At 39.3% G+C, this 26,740-nt stretch overlaps 1 protein-coding gene across 1 annotated transcript in view; it reads right to left on the bottom strand.

The window, feature by feature from the left end:
* Positions 1–12,493: 12,493 nt before the first annotated feature.
* jakmip2 (janus kinase and microtubule interacting protein 2) overlaps positions 12,494–26,740 on the bottom strand; it is a 28,293-nt gene continuing 14,046 nt past the window's right edge. Inside the window, exons 3-21 of the mRNA XM_046039601.1 lie at positions 25,105–25,314; positions 23,449–23,547; positions 22,498–22,644; positions 22,238–22,378; positions 21,931–21,987; positions 21,608–21,730; positions 21,256–21,384; positions 19,964–20,047; positions 19,796–19,858; positions 19,551–19,649; positions 17,977–18,078; positions 17,660–17,713; positions 17,514–17,579; positions 17,332–17,400; positions 16,721–16,798; positions 16,434–16,484; positions 16,006–16,158; positions 15,833–15,898; positions 12,494–13,865 (exon numbers count right to left, since the gene is read on the bottom strand). Of these exons, the coding sequence (XP_045895557.1) occupies positions 13,716–13,865; positions 15,833–15,898; positions 16,006–16,158; positions 16,434–16,484; positions 16,721–16,798; positions 17,332–17,400; positions 17,514–17,579; positions 17,660–17,713; positions 17,977–18,078; positions 19,551–19,649; positions 19,796–19,858; positions 19,964–20,047; positions 21,256–21,384; positions 21,608–21,730; positions 21,931–21,987; positions 22,238–22,378; positions 22,498–22,644; positions 23,449–23,547; positions 25,105–25,314 (1,941 nt within the window). The 3' untranslated portion in view covers positions 12,494–13,715. The remainder of the gene's footprint in view (positions 13,866–15,832; positions 15,899–16,005; positions 16,159–16,433; positions 16,485–16,720; positions 16,799–17,331; positions 17,401–17,513; positions 17,580–17,659; positions 17,714–17,976; positions 18,079–19,550; positions 19,650–19,795; positions 19,859–19,963; positions 20,048–21,255; positions 21,385–21,607; positions 21,731–21,930; positions 21,988–22,237; positions 22,379–22,497; positions 22,645–23,448; positions 23,548–25,104; positions 25,315–26,740) is intronic.

The following is a 26,740-nucleotide window of genomic DNA, read 5'->3' as shown; positions in this document are numbered from 1 at the left end:
CTCCAAGCCCAAACTGAGATAACCCTGATGACATCATCAGGGGTTAGACCTGACATAGCTCCTGCGGAGCCACAGAAGACACAACGCAACTGGCTGTGTACTCCTGATGACTAGTAAACTGAACACTATATGTAAATTTGATGGAGTACCCCTTTAATTACTGTGCAGTGATGCTCTTGGTGTCTTTCTGTGAATCAAGATTATAAGAAAATATTTTACCCACTGCAGCATTCAAAATAATGTGTGGCTCACATGCATAGGTGGGTTGCATAGGTACAATGGATAAGTGCATGTGGACAGGCTTAAACGTGTCAATGTGTATGAATGTTTGTTTACTGTGTGTGTGTGTGTGTGTGTGTGTGTGTGTGTGTGTGTGTGTGTAAGTGTATAAAGTGCTCCTCCCAGTCTGACTACCACCCTGCAGGATAACAAAGAGAGGGGGGTCGTCCCTGAACTAGCTCCCCTGGACATCTGGCAAACCACTCCCCATTGTTGCTGTTATAGCAGCTGATTAGATCACCAGACAGGAGGAAAGCAATAAAACCTATAATTATGATCATTGCTGTTTACTATGACCACAACATCAGCACAAGCTTTTTGACTATCTAAATTATTTTACCGTAATCATAAAACAACCATGCATGAACCATAACAATAAAACAGTTTCAGCATTATAATGTCAATTACATTCTGAATTAATTGAAATGTGTTTACTGTAACACCTGTTTCACTTGAAAATGAAGTGGAAAATGTGACGCTCAATTGTCAGACATCATAAACAGGAAGCGTTTCCACTTGTCATTATTTTGCATGAAACGCTTGCTAAGAATGACTGGCATGCAGAATGTACTAATGTCAGAAGAATAAGCATGTCCCGAGTCTGTTGTCAGTCTGATGTCTTCAAACAGTTTCCAAAGTAAGCAAAAAGCCCACACAGCCTAAACTCTCTTACGATTTCTGCTGAATCATCTGGTCCCTCAGGAGGGGCAATACTGCAATTCCACATCATGCCACATGGGGGGAAATTGGCTGCCTGCCACACTAAAGATGTCCACTGTTACATGTTTAAAGGAGAAACACAATTTTATACCATGATGGACTGTGGCATAAAGGATGTTAAAGGTCAGAAACAGGTTACATTTAGATTTCAGGACAGTGGAAGTAAATATATTATTAGGATGACATGAGGATTCAAATAGGTTAGTCAGGGTGCGTGCACCAGCCAAGTCCCAAACTGTCTGCTGTGAATCAATAGCAGCACAGGAATCAGTGGGGTGTAAATGATAAGGACAAACCATTAAGGACAAGCCAAAAATAGATATTTTAATACACTATAGACAAAATATAGATATAAACAGAGCTTTGTGGGTACAATCAGTCCCCATAACAACAGGGATGTAACTACTGCGTGCTGCTGAGTCTCCAATGAATCAGTGTTGGGACACAGTCTTGTTTTATGTGATTAGACATAGATCAAGCAAAATTCTAAATAAAAATTCTAAAAATTCTAAATGCCAAAATCATAAAAACTCATATCATCAGTACTGATTAGGTGTTTCTCCAAAAACATTATAGACTATCTCTTAATTAAAGTGCATAGTGAAAACAATCAAGAAAATGTTCTATTATATAAGACACTTCTTCATAAGGAGTTAATTATAAAGCAATATACACCATGTTGCCTAGTGTCATTCTAAACATGATTACAGTAAACACAATCGCTGCTGCTGATTTCCAACCAAAATTGAAGTCATGCTGATGATATGTTGATGCACTTAAGCAAACAATTACATTTTATTAGATTCTATGCCTCTATGACTTACTACTATTGTGTTACATCAGATCACTCCATAATGCCTAACTCTTTCCTGCTCCCTATAAAAATCTATTTGCTCCATTCATTCTTTATATGAGTATGTCTGTGCCAATATGTGGCCAGCCCTGCAATGACTTTGTGTGTGTGTGTGTGTTTGTGTGTGTGTGTGTGTGTGTGTGTGTGTGTTTCTGCAAGAGCCAGAGAGAGAGAGAGAGACAGACAAAGGAGACATGAATCATCATTTTTGGTGCCCAGAGAGTGATCTCAGTCTGACATTCGAAGACTCCTTTCTTGCTCAAAGCAAGTGTAAAGTAATACAGAATGTTGTAAATATGCAGTGTGCCTGCTTGGAATCACATACAAATATTCTCAGCACATTTTCTTCCATACACCTGTTTTTGCCCACACTCTTGGAGTCAGACATGATGAGAAGTGATATTGTATGAATTTTGGCGGCTCCATCATACTTTCAACTTCAAAGCTTTTACACATTTTTTAACTTTACTGATTTTTTTTATATATTTTTCATATATTTTGGGAGAAAAAAACAAGAAGGTATTAAAAAAAAACATTTTGCAAGACTACTGTAAAAGACAGACTTGAGGATAATTGATTTTTGTTTTTTACGTATGTCATTGATGCTCTAATTACTGAATTTGGTTTTTGGAGGGGGACAGAGAGTTAACATTTGCTTCTCTTTGCTCTGTTTCATTCCATAGTGATGAAACAATAAAGCAGGAGTGTGGGACTTTTAAATATAAATTAACTACCTTTACTTTCAGCCTTCGCAAAACATTTTCACACAATGGTGATTAAGCCTATCACCTCCACTGAAATCTCTCTGTGTTCGCGGTATATGGAGTTTTTAAATCTGCTGTCTGTGGTGACAATCCCACGCTGGCGCACCGGTAATAATGTGTTGTACATCAACCAGTAATGACTAGCTTACCAGAACTGAAAATGGGAGCAACAAAGAGTCATGCAAACAGCTCCACAATCCGCCATTGCTACAAAAAAAAAAGTTCCATTGTAGAGAACATAATTAATTTAGAATTTAGAGTTTATTATTTATTTTGTTTTTTATGATTGTATAGTTTGCAGTCATGCTAGTAAGGCCACTTGAATTGAAATTCAACAGATATGGCACAACTATAGAGTAGGCTATACAGCAACTATTGGAGTGTGGCAGAGTCTGCGGCTAAAAAACTCAAATGCGTCCAAGAAAGGTTTCTGATGGTCCAGGTAAAAAAGAAACTCAGAGTTCAGAGGAAGAATTACAGTCAAAAAAAAGAAAGCGATCCACAAACATGGATAACCATTGGTGTAGCTTTTCCTCATTGGAGAGCGCTGAGAGAAGGGAAGGGACTGACAACAGACACAATGTCGCATTACTGCTTTTGGACAGGTTAGTATTTGTGAAATATTAGGACTAAGCTATGTAGCGATTACATTTAATCTACCTAAATAATGGATTATTGTCTTAGGACTATGGAAGTTTCTCAGTATTTTTGTAACACAAGGCTTGAGGCGAGCTCACCTGAAGGCATACATCATAAGCACGCGTCATAAGTGATTGTGTTTTACTCTTACTGCAAGAAGGGGAGACAAAAGTTCCTCACTGCAGGCTTAAAACCCAGCCTCTCCTTTAATCTCTCTTCAAAGTGCGACATACCCATATGACATCAATAAAACATGTTGCTAACTGAGAACTCCTATGCTGTTTAGCAACAATAGGCCTTTTTCACTCAAAAATACATTAATGATGGTTGAATTCCATTTATCTCCTTCGGTTTCAGGGTGCTGGTATTGCGCATGCTGCCTCACTGTCACACTGCCATGACTTACAGGGACACTTTAACAGAGACAATGTCAAAGTTATTAGCAACACCTCTGCTTTTCCTATTCAATTGAAAATATCTGCTTTGAAAAAGGCCTATCTGGCATATAGTTTTCCAGAAATTTGCTTTGTCATAAAATGTTAACCTACCACATTTGGTATTGGTTTAGGTAATGGGCCTCTAATAACTACTAATGATGTGCGACTCCTAAAAGCCCCACAAACCATGCGGTTCCTTCTAAACTGCCACAGCCACCATAATATTCAACTCCTGGATGATAGCAACCAAGCAAAATCACTTAGCAGCTTTTCCAAACACCCACTAAGAACACCACTGCAACTATTCCAACCACCTAATGTCACAGCAACCACCCACAACCCCACAGCTTCCACCTGAAAACACCTCAGTAACCACCATGTTAGCAACAGTTCACTCCAAATCCAGGAAAACAAAACATTTTACATACTTTCTGGTTTTATGCAATCAACCACACAAGAACCTCAAACTACAGCCTCCAAAGTGACTCCAGAGTTGAATTAACACATCTCTGACACAGTCTCAACAAAAACAGAATAATAATAGAACCTTCATAAAGATGGAATTTATAGCAGGTCTGCTCTATTACAGTATGTTTACTGTAATTAGGTGTATCTACTAAAGTGGAAGCTTTGTGTGGCATTAAAAGAATTTGATTTTGGTTTCAGATTGGATACATTTTTTAATCATTTGATGTAAAGCATGACTCTAACACCACCTGAGGGCTGTACCATTGCTGCTTCACTGAAATCACTATTGTTTCTTATGTTCAGGCCTCTGTCAGAACAACATTCCTGCAACTTATTTGTTTTAACCTAGCCAGATGCACTAGGTGATTCAAAGCTGTTCTGCTTTTATTACAAATATATGCCACTAAAATGCACATGATTAATATATTCATTTTCTTGTTCTTGTTTTTTACTGTACATGTTCAGTAGGTTTTGAAGAAAGGGAAATGTTATATATTGCATTTTATGTGTATTACATGCCCAACCTATGTGAAATAACATCACATACAAACAAAAATGTAAACCCGGATGTAGTTGACACACTGCTATGATATCTCTGTCAGCACCTTTTTTTTTAGCTATGTCAGTGGCTTGCATTTTAGTTTGTAGCTTTAATGGACCTACAGTTGTCACACAAAAATAGCAGGTCAATATATTGCTAAATGTGTGGGCAACACTTGTTGCATTTTGTTTCAGTATAATATTTAGCATCATGGTGGCCAGCTCTGTGGTTTCACTAAGGCAGATGTAATGTCTGCAGGAGCTCAGACATGCATTTTCATTTGCCCAGCCTTGAGGCTTTCCAGTCTTTCTCTGTGGCCTTTTCCCACCCATTTTATTGTCTTCCATTGGCTGACTTTCCCTGCAGTATCCTTCAAGGGTTTAGGAATTATACTAGCCAAACAAATGATTTAATAAATGTTGGCTGTGGATGGTAAGTCTGTCTAATTTCCCAGCCATTTTGGCAGACGTACAATCTCTCAGGTGAATACTTTTATTGTGGGCTTGGAATAGGTGGAGGACAGATTTTTAATTTTATTTAGGTGTGGCCCACAGCTTGACAGTATCATTGTCAATGTGGCATTTGTGACTCACTTAATTGTGCTAATTATTTGCAATTTCAAAAGGCTGTAAGCCTGTACTGTCCCTCTTCATCTTTCATTAAATGTCATATTATTTTCTAATACTAACTAGAACGTTTTGTTCAGCATTGAAGCATCATTCAATATCACTCTTTAAAAAAAGAAAGACAGGTAACCAGAAGAGAAAAGAGTAAAACTAATAGGCACAACAGTGACACATACTGTAGAAACCAGTCCTGTCATTCACACATGATGCATCAGTCTGCTGCCATTCATGCAAAAGTTACAGTCTTCTTACCTTTTCATCTCCCAGGTTTTGCAACACTTCTTTACCGCCGCAGGTTCTGATCTCAACCCGGGGTGAGTCTTTCCCGCTTTGCTTGTTTGCTGCAGGACTTTCCACACCAGGGGAGCTCCTGCTGTCACACGCCGGGCTCCTCGCCTCCTGACCGGTCTCTCGTTTGGCGGTCCTCGGGGTGCGGGAGCCCCTCTGTCCGACGCTCAGGGCATCAAAGTCTATGGTTTTACTCTCAAATGCGCCCTCGACGTTGCAAAACAAGCCGCCGTATTTCTGACGGGGCACCTGGTCGGCCGTGCCGGGTCGGGCGAGATAAACTGGCAGGTCGTCCTCTGCCTTTTCCCAGTTTCCCCTGCGCTCTGCCATGGTGGAGCCCTGCACAAGCGACCGAGAAAGACAGTTAAACTGGTGCTGAAGTGGTGTGTGCCTGCTTGTGTATGTGCGTGTGCGTGTGCGAGTCTTGCTGTGAGGAAGCAGGAGCAGACAGACAGGCAGGAGTTGAGTTAAAGCCAGAGGTGGAACGGTGCCTGACGCACAGGTAGCATATTATGGTTTCTCTCATATAAAATGAGTTGATTTAAATACATTGTGGACTTTGGGTCCATACAGACTGTTGGGTAGACAGTTTGTACTTTAAATCAAACGCAACTGCAGTAGAGGGCAGAGTGACCAAGGGACCCTTTCATATGGGCATGTGTTATTTGGTTTAAGATCATCTACTATGTAGCCTACTGCAAAACTTTTGCGAATGCCGAGACAAATGCCTACCTCTCATTTCGGATGCCGTTTGTTAAGCTGGATATAAGAGTTAAACTATTGGTAGGCCTATTCACCCTTAAAACGCCACCGTGAAGCAGTGAAATAGTCTGCAGCCTAATATCGAAATTAACGAAGTGCACAGGTGTGCACTCAGCAGGTAACAGCAGGTAAAAGTGCGGACGGAGCTGTCCACTTTGTCGCTGTCCTTTCAGCACCACTTAAGACGTTTGATAATCTAGCTATACACCTGCGCTCTCGCTTCAAACCTCTTGGCCAGGCGGAAACACCTCCACTCAAAGTAGGCTAAAGCTGATGTGCTTGTCTGGGCCTTCGACGGCACACCCGGGGTGATTACTTACGCCAGCACAAATGAGACAGGGCCGTGTCAGCAGCGCGGGAGACAAGCAGCTTTCAGGCGGCAAGTCTCAGCCTGAGAGACTGCTGAGTCGAGAGGGCAACAAAAGGAAGCAAACACCGTCACTCCAATAACTGAAATTTGCAATTATGTAACGTCCATATATCGGTGTGATTCACAAGTTTGAGTGGGGTAGGCTTCTTCCTTTTCTTTTGTTCTCCGGAACCTACAAAAGGCCTATACCTTTTTTCCAGATAAAGGTAAGAACAAGAGGAGAAATATGGAATTTTGCCACTGTATAAACCAATTAAACATATTTAGATATGTGACTTACCAGTATATAAGATATATGGATCTGTATCTGTATGCAGATGTCTGTATTTAGATATTTAATCTCGTAATTCTCCATTTTTACCATGAACTTTACTGAACTCGCCTACTGTGCCTTATCCTCCAGTTATAAAGTAAGATTGGTTAGGCTTCAAGTACATTGTCAAGTTGATATGGATTAAAAGTTGGAAGAATAATAGCAGTCATGTAAATTGTGGAGTATAATGGTGTTTTGGTTTTACTGTGAGATAGATAGATAAGAAATAACAAGCAACTGCCCTCCAGATCCCACTGAAGTGTGTCTGTGTCTGTGTGTGTGTGTGTGTGTGTGTGTGTGTGTGTGTGTGTGATAGAAAGAAAAAGAATCCACAGAGATGAGAGAAAGAGCCTCAAGGTCAGTCACACTGTAGGCTACAGTGACATCAAACAGGGCACATCCTCAGGTCTCATCTAACAGGTTGTCATCACTGAAATGAAGCCAGGCAGAGGGTCACTTCATGGGGTTTGGCAGTCAAACCTGCATTCAGCATTTCCCTAGTATGCGCCTGCAGAAGAAACAAATTCAAACATGGCAACCAAACTTAAACTTTCAAGCGACTGAGCCCAATGATCAGAGTTTCAAGAACATATTTGTAAGTCTGTAAGCCAGAGAAGAACATCTACCGGGCAAAACGTCTGGCTGCAGTAATGGGCTTTGCACTACATATACAGTATGATACATTGAAGGAAATTAATGCTAGGAATAAATATGATTGTTATTTTGTCTTATAGTGGCTGACATCGCCCATTTTACAGATATTTTTACTCAGATTAAAGCCTTTGAGATTTAAATGCATGGTAGAGGGGAATAAAAGAACTATCAAGCACTGTATTCTGAAAGGATGGCTTAAGGATTTTTCAGGGGACTCAAACTGAGTAAAAATATGATAAGTAGCTCTATTTCCACACATTCCTTGCTGAATACACCACTGTCGCAGTTCCTGTGGCTCTGTTGGCATCTAGCGCAAAAACTTGTCAGGCCAGCAGAAATTTCCCCTCACATGAATGCGATTAAAGCATCAAGCCCTGTGTATGTAATTATATGTTATCTTACTCAGTCTCTGTGTTTTAGGGCTGTTGGTCCTGTCCTGCTTTCCTGCAGTGCAGTACTTGAGTTTAGACAGCACATAATGCTGATAGAAGGCGGACAAAACAAATGGAAGCTGACGGCATTCTTTAGATTTTCACCCATGCAGTGGCTTTGTGTTTTGGCTTGCCACACATTTACACACTGACACCAACCAGTTCAGATGACTTGAAAAGAATTAAATAATGTGTGAAAGAACAAGGACAGCGCTCAAAGGCTAGTGCAGATGTTTGTCTTAAACTGTAGCCTGTTTCACTGTGGTCTGGACAGAGCAGACTGACTGGGAGGCAGTGGAGCCATCAGCTCACACTGTCTGGCTTTCAAAGTCGGCGATGTCATGATAGCTGCGAACCATAATAACAAAACATTCAGTCAGTTGTTTTTTATCATTTGGGTGACTATTTCAGTAGCTCGCTGTCAAAGTAAAGCTCTCTGATCACAAACAAATTATTTCAAATTTATTTAGAGTAGATGGTGGGTTTTGGCATTGCACCTTTTGAATGACATGCATCCTGTGACAAGCATGAAGCTGTGTTTGGCAGTTTGTCAAGAAGCTTCAAAGTGGATATTGCCCTGACGTAATGAGGCTTTTAAAGCAATGACAGCAGCAATGCTGGAGCAAAGCAGGAGACTATCCTCCATCTTCATATTAAAAATGGATATAAGGTAGCTAGTAAAATGAATGTCCCGCATAAGACAATAGCTCTCTTATTGCCACCGGCTTAAGTGCAGGCTCACTCAGGCATGATGGGAGGGGAGTTTGGCAAATTCACGCTCAGTGCTCTTCATTGATTTGGCACAAGAGGCCTTACGGCGAGTGAGACCTTTTAAAGAAGTGGGTAAGTGGGCCACTGTTCCACAGGCGAGTCAATAGGACTTAATTTGAATTGTAAAAGATAAGGCACAAGGTCTGACAAGTTCCAAGTGGGTTTTGCATGGGCTCAACTTTATTCAAGAAATTAAATAAAATGAGTGACAATATATGACTATGTCCTAAACCAACAACTTGTGTTATGGGTCGAGTACAGTATGTCTGTCCAAGGAATTTGTGTTTTTCTGGCAAAAAATGTAGTTCCCGAGACTTGGTAACATGTACAGAGTACGTTTTCTTGTGTGTAAGAACCATTAATATGTTTTTTTTCACAGGACACTTGTACTTGTCTATGTACCAACTCACCGAACCTGCCAGTGGAATTATAGGATCCAAGTACACACCTTCACACCTATATTTGGTGGCTCTGGTTAGCTAATCTTCCGTTGAACTTTATTTTTTTTTGGCCTCTGTATGACACTCATTTGTTATTGTATATCTTTAGAAACTTAGAAACACAGACTACACACTTTTCCTTCATTATTCGCAGCATGGAGCAGTAGTACAGCCACAAGCAGCAGTGAATCTTTGGCAACATGCACAGGATGATCAGGAGAAAGCATAGACAAAGGCTTACATTCAAAACCATCCTTGAATGTATCTTACAATGCAGATGTAATTCCAAACTGTTAACAGATTTAGATTGTAGTAAGTCACTCAGTTTTTTTCCTTTAAAGGACGTTAACACTGTGGATTGTAAATTGGCAATTTTGCTAAATGTTTAAATCCTTCCCTGACCAGTCTCACATGTTTAATAGGAGTATGAACCATGAAGTCAGTGTTGCTAAGCAGCTGAACAGAGCAGATTGGGCAGCTGCATCCGCCTGGGATGGTTTGGCTGCTAACCAGCTGCTGCTGAAATAAGATTAAACAGCCTCCAAGGATGTACTGTGAGACATTTCAATCTTGTATCCCTTACAGTGAGGCACGTTGTCTAACACACATTGGCACAGGGGTTTTCATGTCACCCAGAATGAGTCATAATTCAAATATGAGTTTTAAACTGTCCCCCCTTTTCTGAGTTGTGATAAACAAAGATCTGTGCTGGAAGAGCATCTATAGTAGATTTTCTGTAGGGGAGGCCGTTTCCATTTGCACACAACAAATATGTCATCAAGAGTTATGTGTCAAAAATGCAACACTAACTCTTTTCATGTGATGTTTTTTCATTTAAAACATTATTTTAGAAGGCAGTAATTCAGTCAACACAATAATAATAATCTCTGAGTGTGATCTCTGTATGGGTTGGGAGAGGAGGAAAGATAGAAGTGCTTTTATAACAGACATCCTTTGGCAGGGCTGGTCTACAACACAAAACCTGGCTCCACCTCTGTTCTCTTCTAGCTTGGCAAGGACATTCAAGACTAAAGTGAAAAGACAGACTGTTATCCTGGACTGACTCTACTCTGTGTTCCGCATCACTATAAAAAAAATGTGGACAACCGAAGCCTTCACTGCTTCATTATGGGATAGTTTCATAATTCTCGTAATATACCACAAGTCTTAAAACCGTTCCATAACACTTAGCACTATGTTTGAGCTCCTTTTATGAATGAATATATAATAAAACCTGATAACTTGTGAAAAATTATTTATAATTTATATAAATTATTATACATTTACGATACTATTGACCTGTAACAGTAGAGGATGCACAGTGGCTACCACTACTATTTACGTCCATTGAGTGAAACATGTGCAGCACAAATCAGACGGAAGAATAACCAACACCAGACACAGCTTAAAGCCTGCTTCCCTCTTCCTGACCTGAGCAAAGCAGAACTCCATTAGATGGGACAACTGCTGACAGCTACTAACAGACACTGGCAGCCCCAGGACACACAACAATAAAATGGTGTATATTGTAAAATGAAATCCTGTTAACAAAAACACAACTAAAAAGAAAAATGATAAATGATGAGACTGAAAGTTAATTTTGCTAGAAAAGCTACTAAATGGACCTTGTAGTGAGACTGTTTTGTCAGATAAGACTACGATTAATCCAAACGCTAAATTATTCATGGGAAAAAAATTTAATATACTGAGACACTTAAAAAGATGGACACCAAATAAGACACAGATAATAACAAGATCAACAACATCTTAAACATTTTAAACATGATGTTAAAAATTTGTTTCTTCATTTTTAAAATAGAGCATTTTTAAATATAATTATTTAAAGAGTAAATTGTGTACAAATAAAGAAATTTGAGAAATCTTTTAGCGACCATTATTCTTGCTGAAATGCTGAGAAGACTCAAATATATTGACATAGGGAAGTGAAAATTGTGTGAATTTACTTGTGGAGTTAGGATGTAGAAAGTTTAGAAGAAAAGTAACAATGAAGGAAAAATATACAGAAGTTTACAAATGCTCATGTTCAGCACAGAACACTGACTAAGCAGACCTGCAATAAAGATGTGAAAAGAAGACAAGTTATCCTTTAAGGTCAAAAGCCATGAATTTTTTTATTTTTTACAGCATTGCTCAATTTTTTAGGTTTATTTAATAATCTAGACGAAAGTAGGAGGAGGGGTTAATTTCTCGCTGGAAGACAGACGGGGTAAAGATTAAAAAAAATCTTCTGTGAAATAAAAACAAAAAAAATATACATTACATTACATGATAATAACAACTGCCTGAAAAAATAACAGTGGAAAAAAAGGGGAAAGTGCATTTAAGGCAACTGCTAGTTAGCTGAGTTTGCACAAAAATAGTCTCAGTCATTCCCCTTGGTAAAGTGAATGGAGTGGGTCATAGCTACTGTCCACTATGTAACGAGATGCCTAGATACCCTAGACCTGTGAATGGAGCCACAGTGGTGGTATGACGGCAGATACGCTAGCTCAGGTACACAGGGAACAAGCACTGTAAATATTGCAGGGACTAGGCAGAGTTCACCTGACAGGAGAGAAGCGGAGCAGGTGCAGTGTTGCATTCACTTTCTCCTGTTTCATTTTGGGGAAGTGGATGCCTAGTGTAGTGTTTAGTAAAAGAAGGTTGTTAGATTCAAACACGTTTTGGCTAGTTTAAAAAAAGGGGGTGGGGTGGGGGGCAGAAAGAGAACCTGCAGTAGTCTTGGGACAAATGGGTGAGTTCAGTCTTTTCAGCCATAATATAATTCAACTGATGAATTTAGCGTTTGTCCATTTCAAGTACATTTAAATTTAAACAGACCAATCATCCATCCAGAGTTGATAAAGATATTTTGCAAGGTATTCTGAAAATATTTACAAGTTTGTTAAAAGATCATGTTGCTTTAAAGGGCGAATTAAAAGTCGCTCAGGTGAAACCAGCACCCCCTGCTGGTCAGCCAGAGCATCACATTTTAGACAGAAGAATAATAAATACAGCATACTGTGTGTGTGTGTGTGTGTGTGTGTGTGTGAGAGAGAGAGAGAGAGAGAGAGAGAGAGAGAGAGAGAGAGAGAGAGAGAGAGAGAGAGGGCGGACAAAGGAAAGGGGAGGCAAATATTCCATTATTCCACATTCATATTCCAACGAGTTTCAGTTATAATTTTTAAGGAAATAAAATTCTTCTTTGCAGCCGTCACCACAATAAAACAGAGCAATTTTTACCCTTTGGAGCCATTTATAAACTGCCAAGTACATCAACTGTTCAAGCTGCTTCAGAGAGTAAATTAAAAGTGCAAATATTCACAGAAATAAAAGGGGAGACTACATGAAATAATTCAGTCACATGTACATATCAACAAATGTATATATTACATTACAGAATAGGGATGTTGTTTCTCAGTGGAAATCTTGGGACACAGTATCTGAGTGGTGGGAGTTGTAAAAAAGAAAAGGAGAAAAAAAGATAACCAGAGAGTAAAGCTCTTACAGTCTGCTGGTTTTTAAGACAAATTAAGGAGCGTTTTGACAATCCATAGGGTTTTTTTTTTTGTGGAGATCCAGTTTGCATAGAGCTGGATCAGAGAGTGGCATTCCCCCCCCTTTCTCTTTTTTTCTTCACTGAAGTCTGTTATGTGTGTCCGGTGAAGACGTGTCAACCTGAGTGTCCTGTATCCCCCTTTAGTGTCTGTACACACCAGTCTCTGCAGTGTTAGTTCTGTCCCCTTTTTAGGTATGTGTAAGCACCATTCTGGGAACAGCGAGGGCAGGCCAGTCGGTGACACACCATGTCCCAGGTGTTCCTTGTTCTAATCTGACCTGAAACGGCCTCTGCACTCATGGGCCCTGAGTTGGCTCGCTTCTGTTCACCAAGAGGTTGCGTTCATGATGAACGTCCTTTCAGGTTTGGAAAGGAAAGGAAAAAAGAGAAAAAGAAGACAAGTTGTGGTCTGGTGGGTGTGTTCGCCTCGTTGTCTATGGGTTTTTCTGTCTGTTTATATTCCCACTGTGGCTAAATTGTGGTGGATGACATATTATTACCCTGCATGGCAGAGAGAACATTTCCCAGGCTTTGGTTTGGATTTGTCAAAGCATGTGAGTGTGTGTGTGTGTGTATGTGTTTGCATCTGCATGCATGCGTGTCAGTAAACTGTATGTATGTAGTTTGTGTGTGTGTGTGTGTCTCTCAAATTGTGTGTCGTTCTTGCAGTCTTTTATAGTACTCCCAGCAGTTTGGAGAGATTTTACTGTCCAACACCGCTCTAAAAAAAACGTAATCCTGGGCAGCATCCTGAGAACCCCATCCCCCATTAAAAACACAAAGGAATCAAGTGTGAACGTTCACGGCCAACACACGACACATCCACCTATACTGACAGCAGTCACTGATGTTATGACACTAGCAGCCACTGCTACACGCATTGTTCCACACTTGTCCAGAAAATAAATAACACTGCAGTCACAAACAAGATCTCCAAGCTGACACTCCACCTGCGAGACAGAGAGAGAGAGAGAGAGGAGTCACAAAAAATTAGAAGAGTCAAATGTACCATGTGTCAAAGTCAATTTAACATACAATGCACATTTTATCACATTTAGAAATCAATATCTTTTTTTAGTATTTAGAAAATTATTTATTACAGTCAGCAAATAAGAATTTTTAAAATAACTGAAGGTAATATAAGCAAATTGGTACAATATACAGCAATATACGTATGCGTAAGTAATCTATACCGTTTTCATACTTAATAGTCTTATATTCCTCCCAAGTATTGACATGGCTTAATTCTATTTACTGGCAGTTTTTTCAGTTCTCTGTTTTTCTGTTTGTGTAACCCTGAGTGGCCCTTATGTCTCACAGAGAATCATCACTGGACTGCACTTCCCCTCATCTCTAGTGAGCATGTTAGCGTCTTTCAGTTCATTGTTTTGGTTTTATGGCGCAAAACTTTACTTTTTTGATTCATTCTCAGTGCTGTCATCAGCATCATTTCCAGCCGAAGCAGGATGCTCTTTTTCAGCGAAAAAGCTCACATAAACCCACTGTATGGTACCTGCTCCGCACCACCCAGCAGACAAAGTGAATGTAGTGGAGCATTAGCAGCAAGATACTTTTCTCAAGAGTTGTTGGAGACCAAAACAGAGCTCAAAGGTGAGTGAATACTGGACTTGAAACATGACTCCTAATAAATACTAATGTTGCTGGATGAGTAAATAGGCAACTGTTTGCTAACACATTAGCTATAAAAACTTTATTAGGTGATAAAATGTCAGTGCTGTTTTTACAGCTTGTTGCTCTGCCCCCAAGTGGCTGACAAACCTATAATTGCAGGATTAAATGTAATTGCTGAGAGAAAAAAAAAGAAGCTTTTTCCTCTGTGACAACCCCAAAGACTGTTTTGAAAATCATTTTAAAAACACATATAGAAACATGAGTCAAAACCCCACAGCTGACGACAAACAAATACACGAGAGGGTGAGATGTTGATCTCTGTTACGTGGGAACCGTTCAATAAGTAAAAATTATATGCTCTTGAATATGGACAAACACATGAATGTAAGCAGAAATGCCAGAGTGGGAAGATGTTGAGAGTGCAAAGAGAAAGAAGAATTATAATTTTTTAATAATGAAGTGAAGGCAAGATGAAGTAAATGTGGAGGAGTGAGAGTGACCAGACCAGGGTCAAATACGTTTTGCTTCTGAAAAGCAATGAACCGCCTAATAGTGACAATTTTTCAAAATAGTAATGCATTTCCTGCTTTTATTTTGAAGGTCAGAAGCCCATTCCAGGAAGTCTTCATAATGCTACAGAAATGCAGCTTGGTGGAGCGCTTGACTTTTGGCGGCTGTGCAGGTGCTGCTTTTGAAAGAATAAGAGTATTTGACCGAGGTGCAGATGAGAGATGGCATTAGTTAGAACTTTCTACTCAAAGCCCTTAGGACTCACCTCTGCTACAGGACGCGCCAAAGACTTCAAGGCCAAAGGATAAAGGCAAGAGAAAAGAACAAGAACAGAAACAAGAACTGGAGAAAGAAAGAAAGAAAGAAAGAAAGAAAGAAAGAAAGAGATGAAGAAGAGACAAAGAAAGTGAGAGAATTAGAGGAACACTCACTATTTGTTAGTAGCAGCAGAGACAGAAACAGAGGCTCACTGTAAAGGGAAACTATAACAGTATCCATGAAATCATTCTTGTTAATATTACCTATGTAAGCATGTACTTTGAGTTTTCACAAGAGTAGTTTCATATACATTATGTGTAAAGAAACAGCCCACAACATTTCTTCTACACACACAAAATCCATTTATTATTGATTCCAATGGTTTTATGCTGAAAAATCTCCTGATCTTGGCTACCTGTAAGCAAATACCTTTAAACTTATGAACTTATCATGTGCTCCAGCTGTTGATCTTTAATTATTGTAAAATGATTTCAGAAAGACATCAAACGTGGCCTACCTTTTCCTCCAGGTCTTTAATCTGCCGCCTCTGAATTTCTGTTTTGTCTTCAAGGTCACGAATTCTCTGCAAATATTCAGAGAGGTCAAGATAAGGACAATTCTCTCCGGCCAAGACAGATTTCATCCACACTAAGCTCTATTTTCACATATAAATCACAGAGATAGACGGACCTGGTGCGCCTGGTGCAGCAGTTCCATCCTCTCCTGGAGGATCTGGCAGTCGTACTCTCGACTTTTCCTTAGCATCTGCCTCCTCAGCTTCTCCACCGCCGTCCGCAGCTCGTCCTTTTGAAGCTCATCCAGAGGCTCTCCATACTTTATCACCTGGAGAAAGAAGACAGACATCAGAGACAGTAGACTTCGTGTAGATGTTCCAGATTAGTGGGATGTGCATGATCACCAGGACGCATGTCAAAAGCAAATTAATAATAGTTTTTTGTGATACATTTCTTGGCATTTTCTAAACTGAAATTTATTTGATAAATCTCACGTATCTAGAAATCAGTGCTGATATTTTACAAGGGGGTGACACATTACAAGGTGAAATTTACTTCAGTTTTCATAACAGTAAGGCTGTAATATGTTTTGACATGAAGAACCTTGTCCTGCTGCAGGGCGTTGTATAAAGTTGCTTCCAACTCCTGGATTTGCTGTTGGGAAAAGAAAAAAAGAACTTTTATTACTTTCAATGTGCCTGCAGGCTTAACCCTAACCATAACTACTACATGCATAACCCCGACCCTTAAGCTAACCAAAATTAATTGTAAACCTTGTGGGGATCTGAAAATTTGTCCCCAGATGATGAACTGAGTTCCAACAGTCTGACTGTGAAGAGCCCTGCAAAGTGATACATACATACATACACGACACACAAACACACACTTACCATGTAGGCCTGGTCCAGGGCTTGTTTTCTGTAGTCCAGCTCCTCTTCTAGATATCCTTTCTGTTTACAGAACATCTCCTGTACAGAATAAGCAGGTCAGAGAAAGCATTTAGGGAGGAAAACAGAGGAAAATGTTTCTGTCAATAAAAGTTTTTAGTTTAAGGATAATTTACTAAGTCTGCATAATTAGTAAATAAGCAAGCCACAGTTCATCTGATTTACATGAAGTGCCACTTAATAAGACCTGATGCTGGGCTGTTTAAGACAGACAGTCATGTGAAAGCCACGGAGAGCAAAAGAAAGTGTTTATCGCTGGCTGAAGAGAAGACACTTTTGGAACGGGGAACATGTATTCATCCCACAAGATGAAGGCTATATCAGACAAAATATTACTTATATAGCTAAACTCCATTAGCTTAACAAGAACAGTTGTGAAAAATCAACATGGAAGATTAAAAAAAAACGTTTTAAGGGCTTTGAGTACATTATTGCTGTGAACAGATTTACAACACCATAACAGGCTTAAATAATAAGTATTACTGGTAGCTTTAATGGACCTTAACTCATGTTAAATAACATATATTTTCCTGTACTGGATTGTTGTGACTCACCATCTCTACCTCCAGGTCCACCATCTTCTGGTGCAACGCTGCCTCTGTCCCCTCAATCTGCTGAATCCACTAGAGGGCAACAAACAGCCAAACATGACTCGGCCAGCACAAACTATGTACTGGAGATGTGTGTTGATACTTTGGCGTTATCAAAAGAACCATGATATAGTTTCCAAACTTACCTTTTCTGCTAGTGACAAAACGGTGCTGGCCTGTATAATGGCCACTTGCTCCTCATTTCTTAAGTTCTATATAAAAGGGGGGGAAACATACTTGTATTAACAATGTGCCTGATTTAGCATCATATGTTAAATTATATATGAATTACCCCGTTGTCTCCCAGGATATCTAGAAGTTTGATGAGATCTGGTATGCACACATCCTGTAAATACAAATAATATGGCATTCACCTTTCCTTTTTGCTTTTATTCAAGAGTTTTCCACTATAAAATGTTATTATATTAAATAGTATTTTGATATTTGCTTATTTAACACAGTGAATAAAAAAGCATGGAACAGTTTTCAGTTAGCTGCTGTCATAAGAATTGTGGGATCTGTAACAAAAAATACTGAGAAACTGGTGATGACTATGTTGACTATTACTAATAACTAAGATAAAGCAGAGGAGCTCTTCTCTTGGCGTACCTTGACCCCCTCCTTCATACAGTAAATCTGCAGTGCACTGACTCCATCAGAGAAGGGATGCATTCTCAGGTGGTTGAATGGAGGGGACTTCCTCTCACGCTCCTATGACAAGAGAAATATACATTTCATTATATTGCAATAAATGAAACTCTTGACTCTGTATTAGACCTGGATGAAACTGAATTTTCACTTTTATTGATCGTTTTAGAGGTTGTGAGGCATTCTTGTGAGTTACAAAAACAACTTTATGTTGGGCTTTGAGTAGCCAATAGATGAACAAGCCAGGCTGCTCTTCTTCTTTTTTTCATGTTAGCTCCTGCCATACTGGTGCTGCTGCTTTGTGTCAATAATCTTTAACACTTATAATAATAATGGATTACATTTATATTACACTTTATCTTAGATACTCAAACCAATTCATGGTGAAGGTGGAGACTTCTGCCATCAAACTAGAGCCACTGAATTTCATTTAAGCAGTATGCTTCATAATCATCAGTTCTCTCGTGTTTGTGTTGGTGATGATGTTTAATTTCCAGTAGGTGGTGCTCTTTTCTTTGTTCAGCCATGAGAATGCTGGCATTTAAAGAAGGCAAAAGGCTATGGTAAAAGTGTTTGATTAAAATTAAGGTTAAATCCCTGTGACGTTGTATTAGTTCATTTCAACAGTATTTACTGAGCACATCTGGGCGATCTGCCATCATAGTGCAGCCCTCATAAGCTGCGGTGAGTTAACTGTGGAGCAGCACAGCCAGAACACAAAGACCACTGTCAGCTAGTTATCAGCCTGACTGACAGACTGGTGGGCTGCATGTTTACATGGCTGAATGGTTAACTTGACAGGCCATTTCAACAGGAGGAGAAAACTGTACTTAATTAGGAATCTAGCATGTGAAATGCTTATGCAAAATCAAGGAAGTTGGAGTCATTCCACAACATGGGACATTTCCACCCTGATCGTGCTCCTTAGCTTTTTAGTTTAATTTTTCTATCCTTCATTTGAAGAAGAAGCTTATATGCCTTTATTTTTTGATAAATCTCTGACAAAATCTCTGTGACACTGACCTCCAGGAAATGAGGAAATGAGATCCCTGTAGATAGAAAGTAGTTCTAGACAAACCCACACCAGCAGTTTTTTTCCCACTATAGAGTTGCCAAGATGTGATTTGTTACAGAATATACATTTGGTTTGATTAATTTCAGACAAGATCTTGTTTTTTTCCCAACAGACAAAAACAATTCCATGAAAACCCCCGTTTAGACTGCAAATTTAAAAAAATGTTCATAGGAGATTTCTCTTTAAACATAAAATTGTTATTTGTGGGATTAATACGATGACAGGATTTTTGGAAAGAGTAAAATTGGTTTTGGAATTTAATAGGATCCCTGTGATCTAATGATCTCAGGATGTGTTCTCTGGATAGTAAAATGTTTTTGGAACTGACATAATACTCATTTATTAGGTTAGGGTTAAGGTTGCATTTTGGAAGTTTTTGAACTCTCAAGGATGTTACAGGAAATTGTATTTTATCATGCTAGTTTAACAACGGCTTGGTAGGAAACTCATTGTGACTCACCTCTAGCTCCAGTATCCTAAACTCTAACAGTTCATTCTGGTCTTTGGAGTCTTGCAGCTCCTGCTGCAGCCGACTGCACTCTGAGTCCATCTTTTCCACCTGGGCATCAGAGAGAATCAGAATTAACAAGGAGACAGGACAGTTAAAATAGTTTTTAACCGTGCAATTTACACAATCACAAACATCTTTAGAAATCATGTAGCTGTTTGACTATCAGCAAAAGCAAACTTAAAGTTGAGTTCAACCTTATCCAGTAGCTCCTGATTCCTTCGTAAGAAGAGTTGCTTCTCCTCCACCCATCTGGAGTCCTGATAGAGGGCAGAGGCAGTTGATGTATCACATCAAAGCTATTCAAAGAAAGTAAAAGATACCATTTATCTGCCTCCATTCATGCGCTTGCTTGTTTATCCTACCTGTCCCTTCAGAGTCAGTTCCTTCTCCAAGTCCTCTATTTTGGCTTTATACCTGAGAACGTCTGCTTGGAGTTGCTCCTGAGCCTGAAACATGAGCGAAACAGACATTCATTAGCCACTAGAGTACTGTTTCTCAAGCCGGTAGTTCAAGTGTACATACAAGATTCTTTTAAATTTGAAATTTCTCATTAAATGTAGACATAAACTAATTACCATTATTAGATTAAAGAAGACACTCAATTTGTGTCTAACAATCATTCCTCAGGCTTACAACGGTTAGAGAAGCTGTGCCTACATCTTGTCTACACTGTCTGTGTAGTGAAAGCATGTCAGCTTAATTCCTTTATCACTGTAACAATAGATCTGTTCGACACAATAAGTGGGGGTTATTAATTAATCGTTTTAGACCGATGTACTGATTAAAGTTCAGGCACATTGGATTGAAATGTCTGTTGGATGCAGCTTCATTGTGTCTGGGCTGTGTTGTGGCTCTATCTCTTCCACTATCCCAGAGTGCCCTAACTCTTACAGGAAAACTGAAGAACCACAACTGGCTTGGCTTGAATGTGGCTTTGGACATGTACTTTTAATGCACAGGTGGAGTCAAAGACAAATGTCAGCTCATCAGGAAAACCTATTGTACTGACCCTTGGTAAGGTTTTTTATATAAAATTCTACTCCCCTACATCCTCTATGTTGTAGTGAGAAGTAAAGTTGAAAATCACCTCGTTCAAATGTAACTAACATCATAAGTACCATCACTGTACAGAACTGACCAGTCTTTCATAACAGAATAAATTACAATGTTGTTTTTAAAATCATGTGTTAGGATGTGTGTTTCAGTCTAGAGACTTCTGTTATCTGTTGTAACTGTCCCCACAGCCTTGTGGCAGCCATATGCTACAACCATGAATTTACTACAACCTCACTTCAATCTGCGTTCAACATAAACCATGATTATTAAAAGACTTTTTATACATTTGCTTTCACTGGATTGTTAAACTGAGTGATCAAGATGCCTCGCTGATGAGGCAATTTTAAATGTGTTTGTGATGGTAACAACACAGTTTCAAAGCCTTTAGCAACTTCATTAAGTACAAGTGGTGGTTAAACACAAATATGGCATTTTGAAGAAATTGAAGAAAACCATCGACTCAATTTACTTGTTTGTAACGTTCATTTCACAATTGCATCTTTATTAGGACAAAAAGTGACAAAAATATATTTGGCTGCACAAATAGATTAGACAGGAACCAACAAGCAAAACTGTGATTTTCTCCCTGTGTACGTACCTTTGCTTCCATCTCAGCATCCAGAATGCCTCCTTTCTGTTCCTGCAGCAGGGCATAGGCTCGCTGTAAGGCATGATACTCCCTGGTCAGCTGACGGAAACGCAGCTCTGACTCCTCATTGGATATAGCCTTGTTTGACACACACAAAGGTGAGAGGTCAAAGTCTATTATGGCTGAATTGGGCTCACAATATATCACTAGTCAGATGCCACTGAATGGATTTGATAGCGATGCTAAAAGTCAAGGACTTGAAAGAAAAATGGTCTACAACTGAATAAATTCAGGATAAATGCAAATCTATGACACTGTGACACTTTCTTGGTGACTTAACAAATACACGGCAAGTTCTCACCACATCCAGGTCTTCGTCAGGAGTAGCAGGAGTTCTATCCATCCGGAACGAAGCCACTGAGGACGTCTCAGAGTCCATAGACTCTTCATCATACCCAAAGAAGGTGTCCACTACGATGTGCCTCTGCAAAGAAGAAAGTTGAAAGATTTAAAAATCTAAAAATGTCCTGTCCTCACACTTGGGTGTCCCTGAAAGCTTTTTCCTTCCCTTTTACATTGTTGTATTCAGCCAAATACACTGTCAGCATAATTTACTACAGCAATGTGAATGCAAGTTTCAACTCGTGAAACTGTCAGTTTTGACTTAAATTAAATCATTTCTACCTTTATTGGCCTGGAACTTCTTTTATGCCGTTTCTTTCTGAGTAGTTTTTCTCGGTCCTGGAAAAACAGACAAATGGAGAGAAAAAAGACAACACACCACAGTAAGATAAACAACTTTTAATTTCTTCTATTTTCAAATTAAATAAAAGAAAAATAAATCAATCACAGCACTGAAACAAACTCTTCACTGAGGCTGTTAGGAATCATTAGATGTTGATAGAGATAAGCATGTTTTTTTATAATACGAGTACAGGAAGGATTAAACCCCCAAAATTTGCATGCTCAGTATGTAGACAAAACAACATACTCTCGTCAGTTCGTCAATCATGCTTTGTTGTTCCAGGACTTGAAGCTTGAGAAAGTCTATTTCCTGGTCATCATGGGCTTGGTCCAGGTCATTCAGAGACTTAGGCTTCGTCATTTTCGGATGGGAGCTGATCTTCTCCTTCTGCAGACACACAACACAGAGAGAGAAATGTCCTCTAAGATCACAACATCCATCTGTCCCTCTTGTCAAAAAAAAAAAGTCCAAATGTATATATGATGCTGATGTGACTTTGTACTTACCATCTCAATGTTCTCCTTGGCCAGGCTCTTGAGTTTATCCTCCAGCTTCTGAATAGTCATAGTCAAATCATCATTCCTCTTACTCAGCAGCTTGTTCCTGTCCAGCAGGGGCTTACAATGCTTCTCCGACTCTCGAACTCGCTTTAGCTGGTGTGGAGGCAGGGACACAAGGATATATTAAATTGTCACTGAAATCACTGAGGAAGGTGGACAGTGAGAGACAAAAAGCTTTTTATGGAAAGGCAGAAAGATGAAGATAAGTGACAGAAGGAAGAGATAGTTGGTAGGAGAACTGAACGTTCAATATATTGTCAGCTTGGAAGAGGACGGCAGCTTCTCCAATGTGGCTTGCGTCCACATTAAGCTTGAAAGGCTGATCCATTCTGGGAGTAAAAAGAACTGGAGTAGAACACAACAAAGCTTTAATGGTACCAAAACCTTGCTGACACGAGGCAGACCAAATTAATTTAGATTTCCATTCTGATTATAAATACTTTGGCAAATATACATATTGTATGATTATATAGTATACATCGTGTTGCATAGTGATGTCAAGATAAGATAAAATGTGGTATTACTTATCATGATATTAACTTTGTCCATATCATCCATCCATATAGGTTGAAGTCAGCTAAAATGGGCCAAATAAGGTTGGAGCTTGATAGCACTTTTTACAGCCAATCACAATTACTGATCTTGCACTGTTGCTACAACAATAGTTGACATGCAACAACAGTTTTGATTAGTCTGAGGGTTCTATAGTGGGCGGGGCAGAGTGTAGGGCTTAAAGTTCTCCGGCGCTGTGCCACAATTCTGGCGTGGGGCGTTTTTGTATTCGACAATAGATAAATATGTCTGTGGAAAATATTCTTGCATAATTTTTTTAAACTGTCATGTTAAAGGAGACCTATTATGCTTTTCCATTTAGTTAACTAAATCATTTGGTTGTACCAGTTCATTCCTCTCATCGACCAGCAGTGAGTTGCGGTCCTCTAATTTGCGTATAGTCGAGTTGAGTTCAGCAATGCGCCTCTGGTTTCTCCTCAGGTCCTGAAACAAACAAACAAAAAAACAAAAAAAACCAATAATTTATCATTTCATTAATCCAATCACGGTGTACAGAAACGTTTAATTATTTTAAGTGTAATACCAAACGATACATAGCATGATCCCTTTCTAACTAAAGGCCAGAGTAACAATAACCATAAAGTCCCTTTAAATCATGATTAAAATCTGCCTCACGTCTCTTATGCTCCTGGTGAGTTTGTATAAAAGTACACTGACAACAAAAGATTTGGGCCAGCACAAAACAAATTCTGAGTCCTACTCAGTCTGCAAGTCAACATTTGAGAGTAAAGAGTTATAGGATCTGATTTAAGCGTTCTATCCCGATCATGCTCTTGCTTGTTTCTGAGACCGATCCATTTCCTCCAGCTGTTTTGGCAGCTTCTGAACATATGAGATTGCAAGTAGCGCTTAATAACCATTTTTGACAAGCACCAGGAAACACCCACATCTCTTGTCACACAAGGAAGAAAGTGGATATGACTATATTTCCATAATTTATCCCTTACAATTTGGCCTACAGTTTTAATTATTGTGGACATGTGGATCTGCACTGTAGACCATATTCAGCATAAGTTCAGCCATATTTTGCCAATCCAACTGACCCCCTTACAGTCGCCTAGTTTATTCATACCAGTATGTCAGATTTGAGCCACGTCTATTCTGCAAATGCTTCCATTCTGAAAGGAACCACAGGAACTAATACTTTTTGTATTTTTTGCTTGAACTACTAGTTTTTTAGAATCCCACATGGAGTATGATCAGATCACAGTAAACCCAACCACCAACAAGTCAAGCTTATTAGGTCTCTGAGCGCAGCATTCCACTCAGAAGTGACATTGAGATAGAAATAACACAAATCTAACATGGCCACTATGAGTAACTACTTTGACTACTAGATATTTTCAACAAACTGAACGTGATTTTAGTCATTTAGTGTCAACACATTTTGATTTTTAAGATACTACTGATATCAATTACTGCTCTTTGTTTCCGTCTGGTGGTTAAAAACACCACTGTCTTTATTTACAGGATGACACTTGACGTCCTGGTGACATTCTCCTCTCAGTTTGAGTTTGCAGAGGATTCAGACTGCAAAAAGTCAGCACAAGCAGCTTTGGTCATTACGAGCGAGAGAATCCCTATTGCTGGCTCAAATGAAGTTACACAATTCATCTTGCATGTTCAAATCAGACACACGATTCTGTCCTTACTTACAAATCCTGTGCCTGTGCATTCAAAAAATGTTGACTTGCAGACTGAGTAGCGCTGGTATTTGTTTTATGCTCTCTCAAATCTTTTGCCATTAGTATACAGAGTACTTTCATAAATTTGGGAACCTTGTCTATAAAAAGAAATCTCTCAGTCAGTCCTGGCACATTGGAACTTTAGCTACAAAGTGGTATTCAAGGGGTAAAGACGGGAAAATAGGGTTTCAGAGGTACGAGGCTCCCTGTTTCTCTCTAATAAATAGGTTGATATTAATGTATGATATGAATGAGCAGAGGAGGAAACCTCTCCTTGCTATTCCCCTCTACTTACTGGGCTGCCACAGTGCTCAGCTCCATCTCCAGCTCTGCCTGGAATCTCTCTTTTCGGGCTTCCCAGGCCGCACTCAGCCTCCTTGACAAGGAACAGCTGTTCATCCAGCGCATCCTTTTGAAGCTGCAGCTTCTGTAGGAAACCCGCCGTTGACTCCAGTTCCTTCTCCAAAGCAAAGATGGTGCGGTCTTTAGATTTGATTTCATCCACCTATAGTGAAGAAGAAGGAAATAATAATAATTTTTTCCTGATGTCACTCTGCTGTAGCTACCTTTAATCATTCGTCTTGTAAAAAGAGATGGACTGTTATTAGGTTGAAAATTAAGTACCTCTTAAAGTCATTTATGAAGTGGAAATAAGAAACATTTTCTCGTCCCTGCTCTGCCTTTCTCAGGTTCTTGTTATTGTATATATTAATAAAAATAACCATTAATGGTTAGGCTCTCTGTAGCATGAATATTTGCATATGTTAACGATGCAGCCGAATATTATATTTTTTTAAACCTACCACCTCTTCGTAAAACCACATTTTAAAATTATACCTCAAAAGCCAAAAAAAGTCACCTCTGCCATTCAGGATGTTAAAACTGAAAAGGTTTTCCTGTGGCTCCACAACAAACGCTTTCATACAGTTCACATGAAATTTAGCTGATGAGAATGTCCTTTGTTTTATTAATTAGGTTAGGTTTGATGATAAATCAGAATTTTGGACCATGTTTGACCTGATGATGGTCCTAGATGTGAAGAACTCACCTAATTTTACACATTGAAGTATGTTTACAGGTCTTAGGGAGTACTGCTACATACGTGAAACATTTGGATAAAGCCTTCCGCTGAATCTGATAAATTGCCTCAAGAGATGTCACTTGAGGCAGTGACAGTTGGGGCTGCAGACTACAACTTTACCTACAAAAACACACAGTTCGCTCACACAATGGTGTAACAGTGTGTCTTTTCACTCACAAACAATCTGCAGAGAGCACAATAACCAGATAACAGCCAAACCAAAAGACTCAGAAGAGATAAAAGGTCCATCCAAGGTTAACACTTTCAGTCTCAGAAATCTCACAGAGTGCAATTAAGGCCTGAATAAAAATAGATGCTACGGTAATAGTAATAATCAGTAGCTGTTAAGAGATTTAAAGAGAGTTCTACTGGGTTAACAAGAAGGTAGTAAATATGCGTAACATACTAGAAGAGTGTATTTTGGAACAGATGGTGTCTGGGTATATAGAGTCAGTGGTAATCCCTCCTGCCCTACTATTTGCCTTTTCTTCATGCACAGCTTGAGGTCAGGTGAAAGCCAATGACCTGCTGAGTGCCGCAGACAGACATGCTAAGGGCTTTTACTCAAGCAGGATGGTTCAGACTGTGAGAAAGAGTGAATGCTTTTGATGGATTATCAGAAAACCAGTCCAAATCACCTTGTGAGACCGTGAACATTTTAGTTGTCATGGGAATAACATATTTACTTAGGGTATTTTTAATTAAGCAGACATTTTCTTGACTTGTTCTCGCTCATCGTCATTCTTTCAAGTAAAGTCTACATCTCCACAGTCTGTGTTAAACTTTAACTTACTGGGGACACTTTGCTACTCCTAATGTATATTGCAATATTGCGGCATTACAACATGCC

The sequence above is a fragment of the Micropterus dolomieu genome, linkage group LG23 (assembly GCF_021292245.1).
Source record: "Micropterus dolomieu isolate WLL.071019.BEF.003 ecotype Adirondacks linkage group LG23, ASM2129224v1, whole genome shotgun sequence".
Taxonomy (NCBI): Eukaryota; Metazoa; Chordata; class Actinopteri; order Centrarchiformes; family Centrarchidae; genus Micropterus; species Micropterus dolomieu.
The sequence above is the reverse complement of the archived record's forward strand: the minus strand, read 5'-3'. Positions and strand labels throughout refer to the sequence as shown.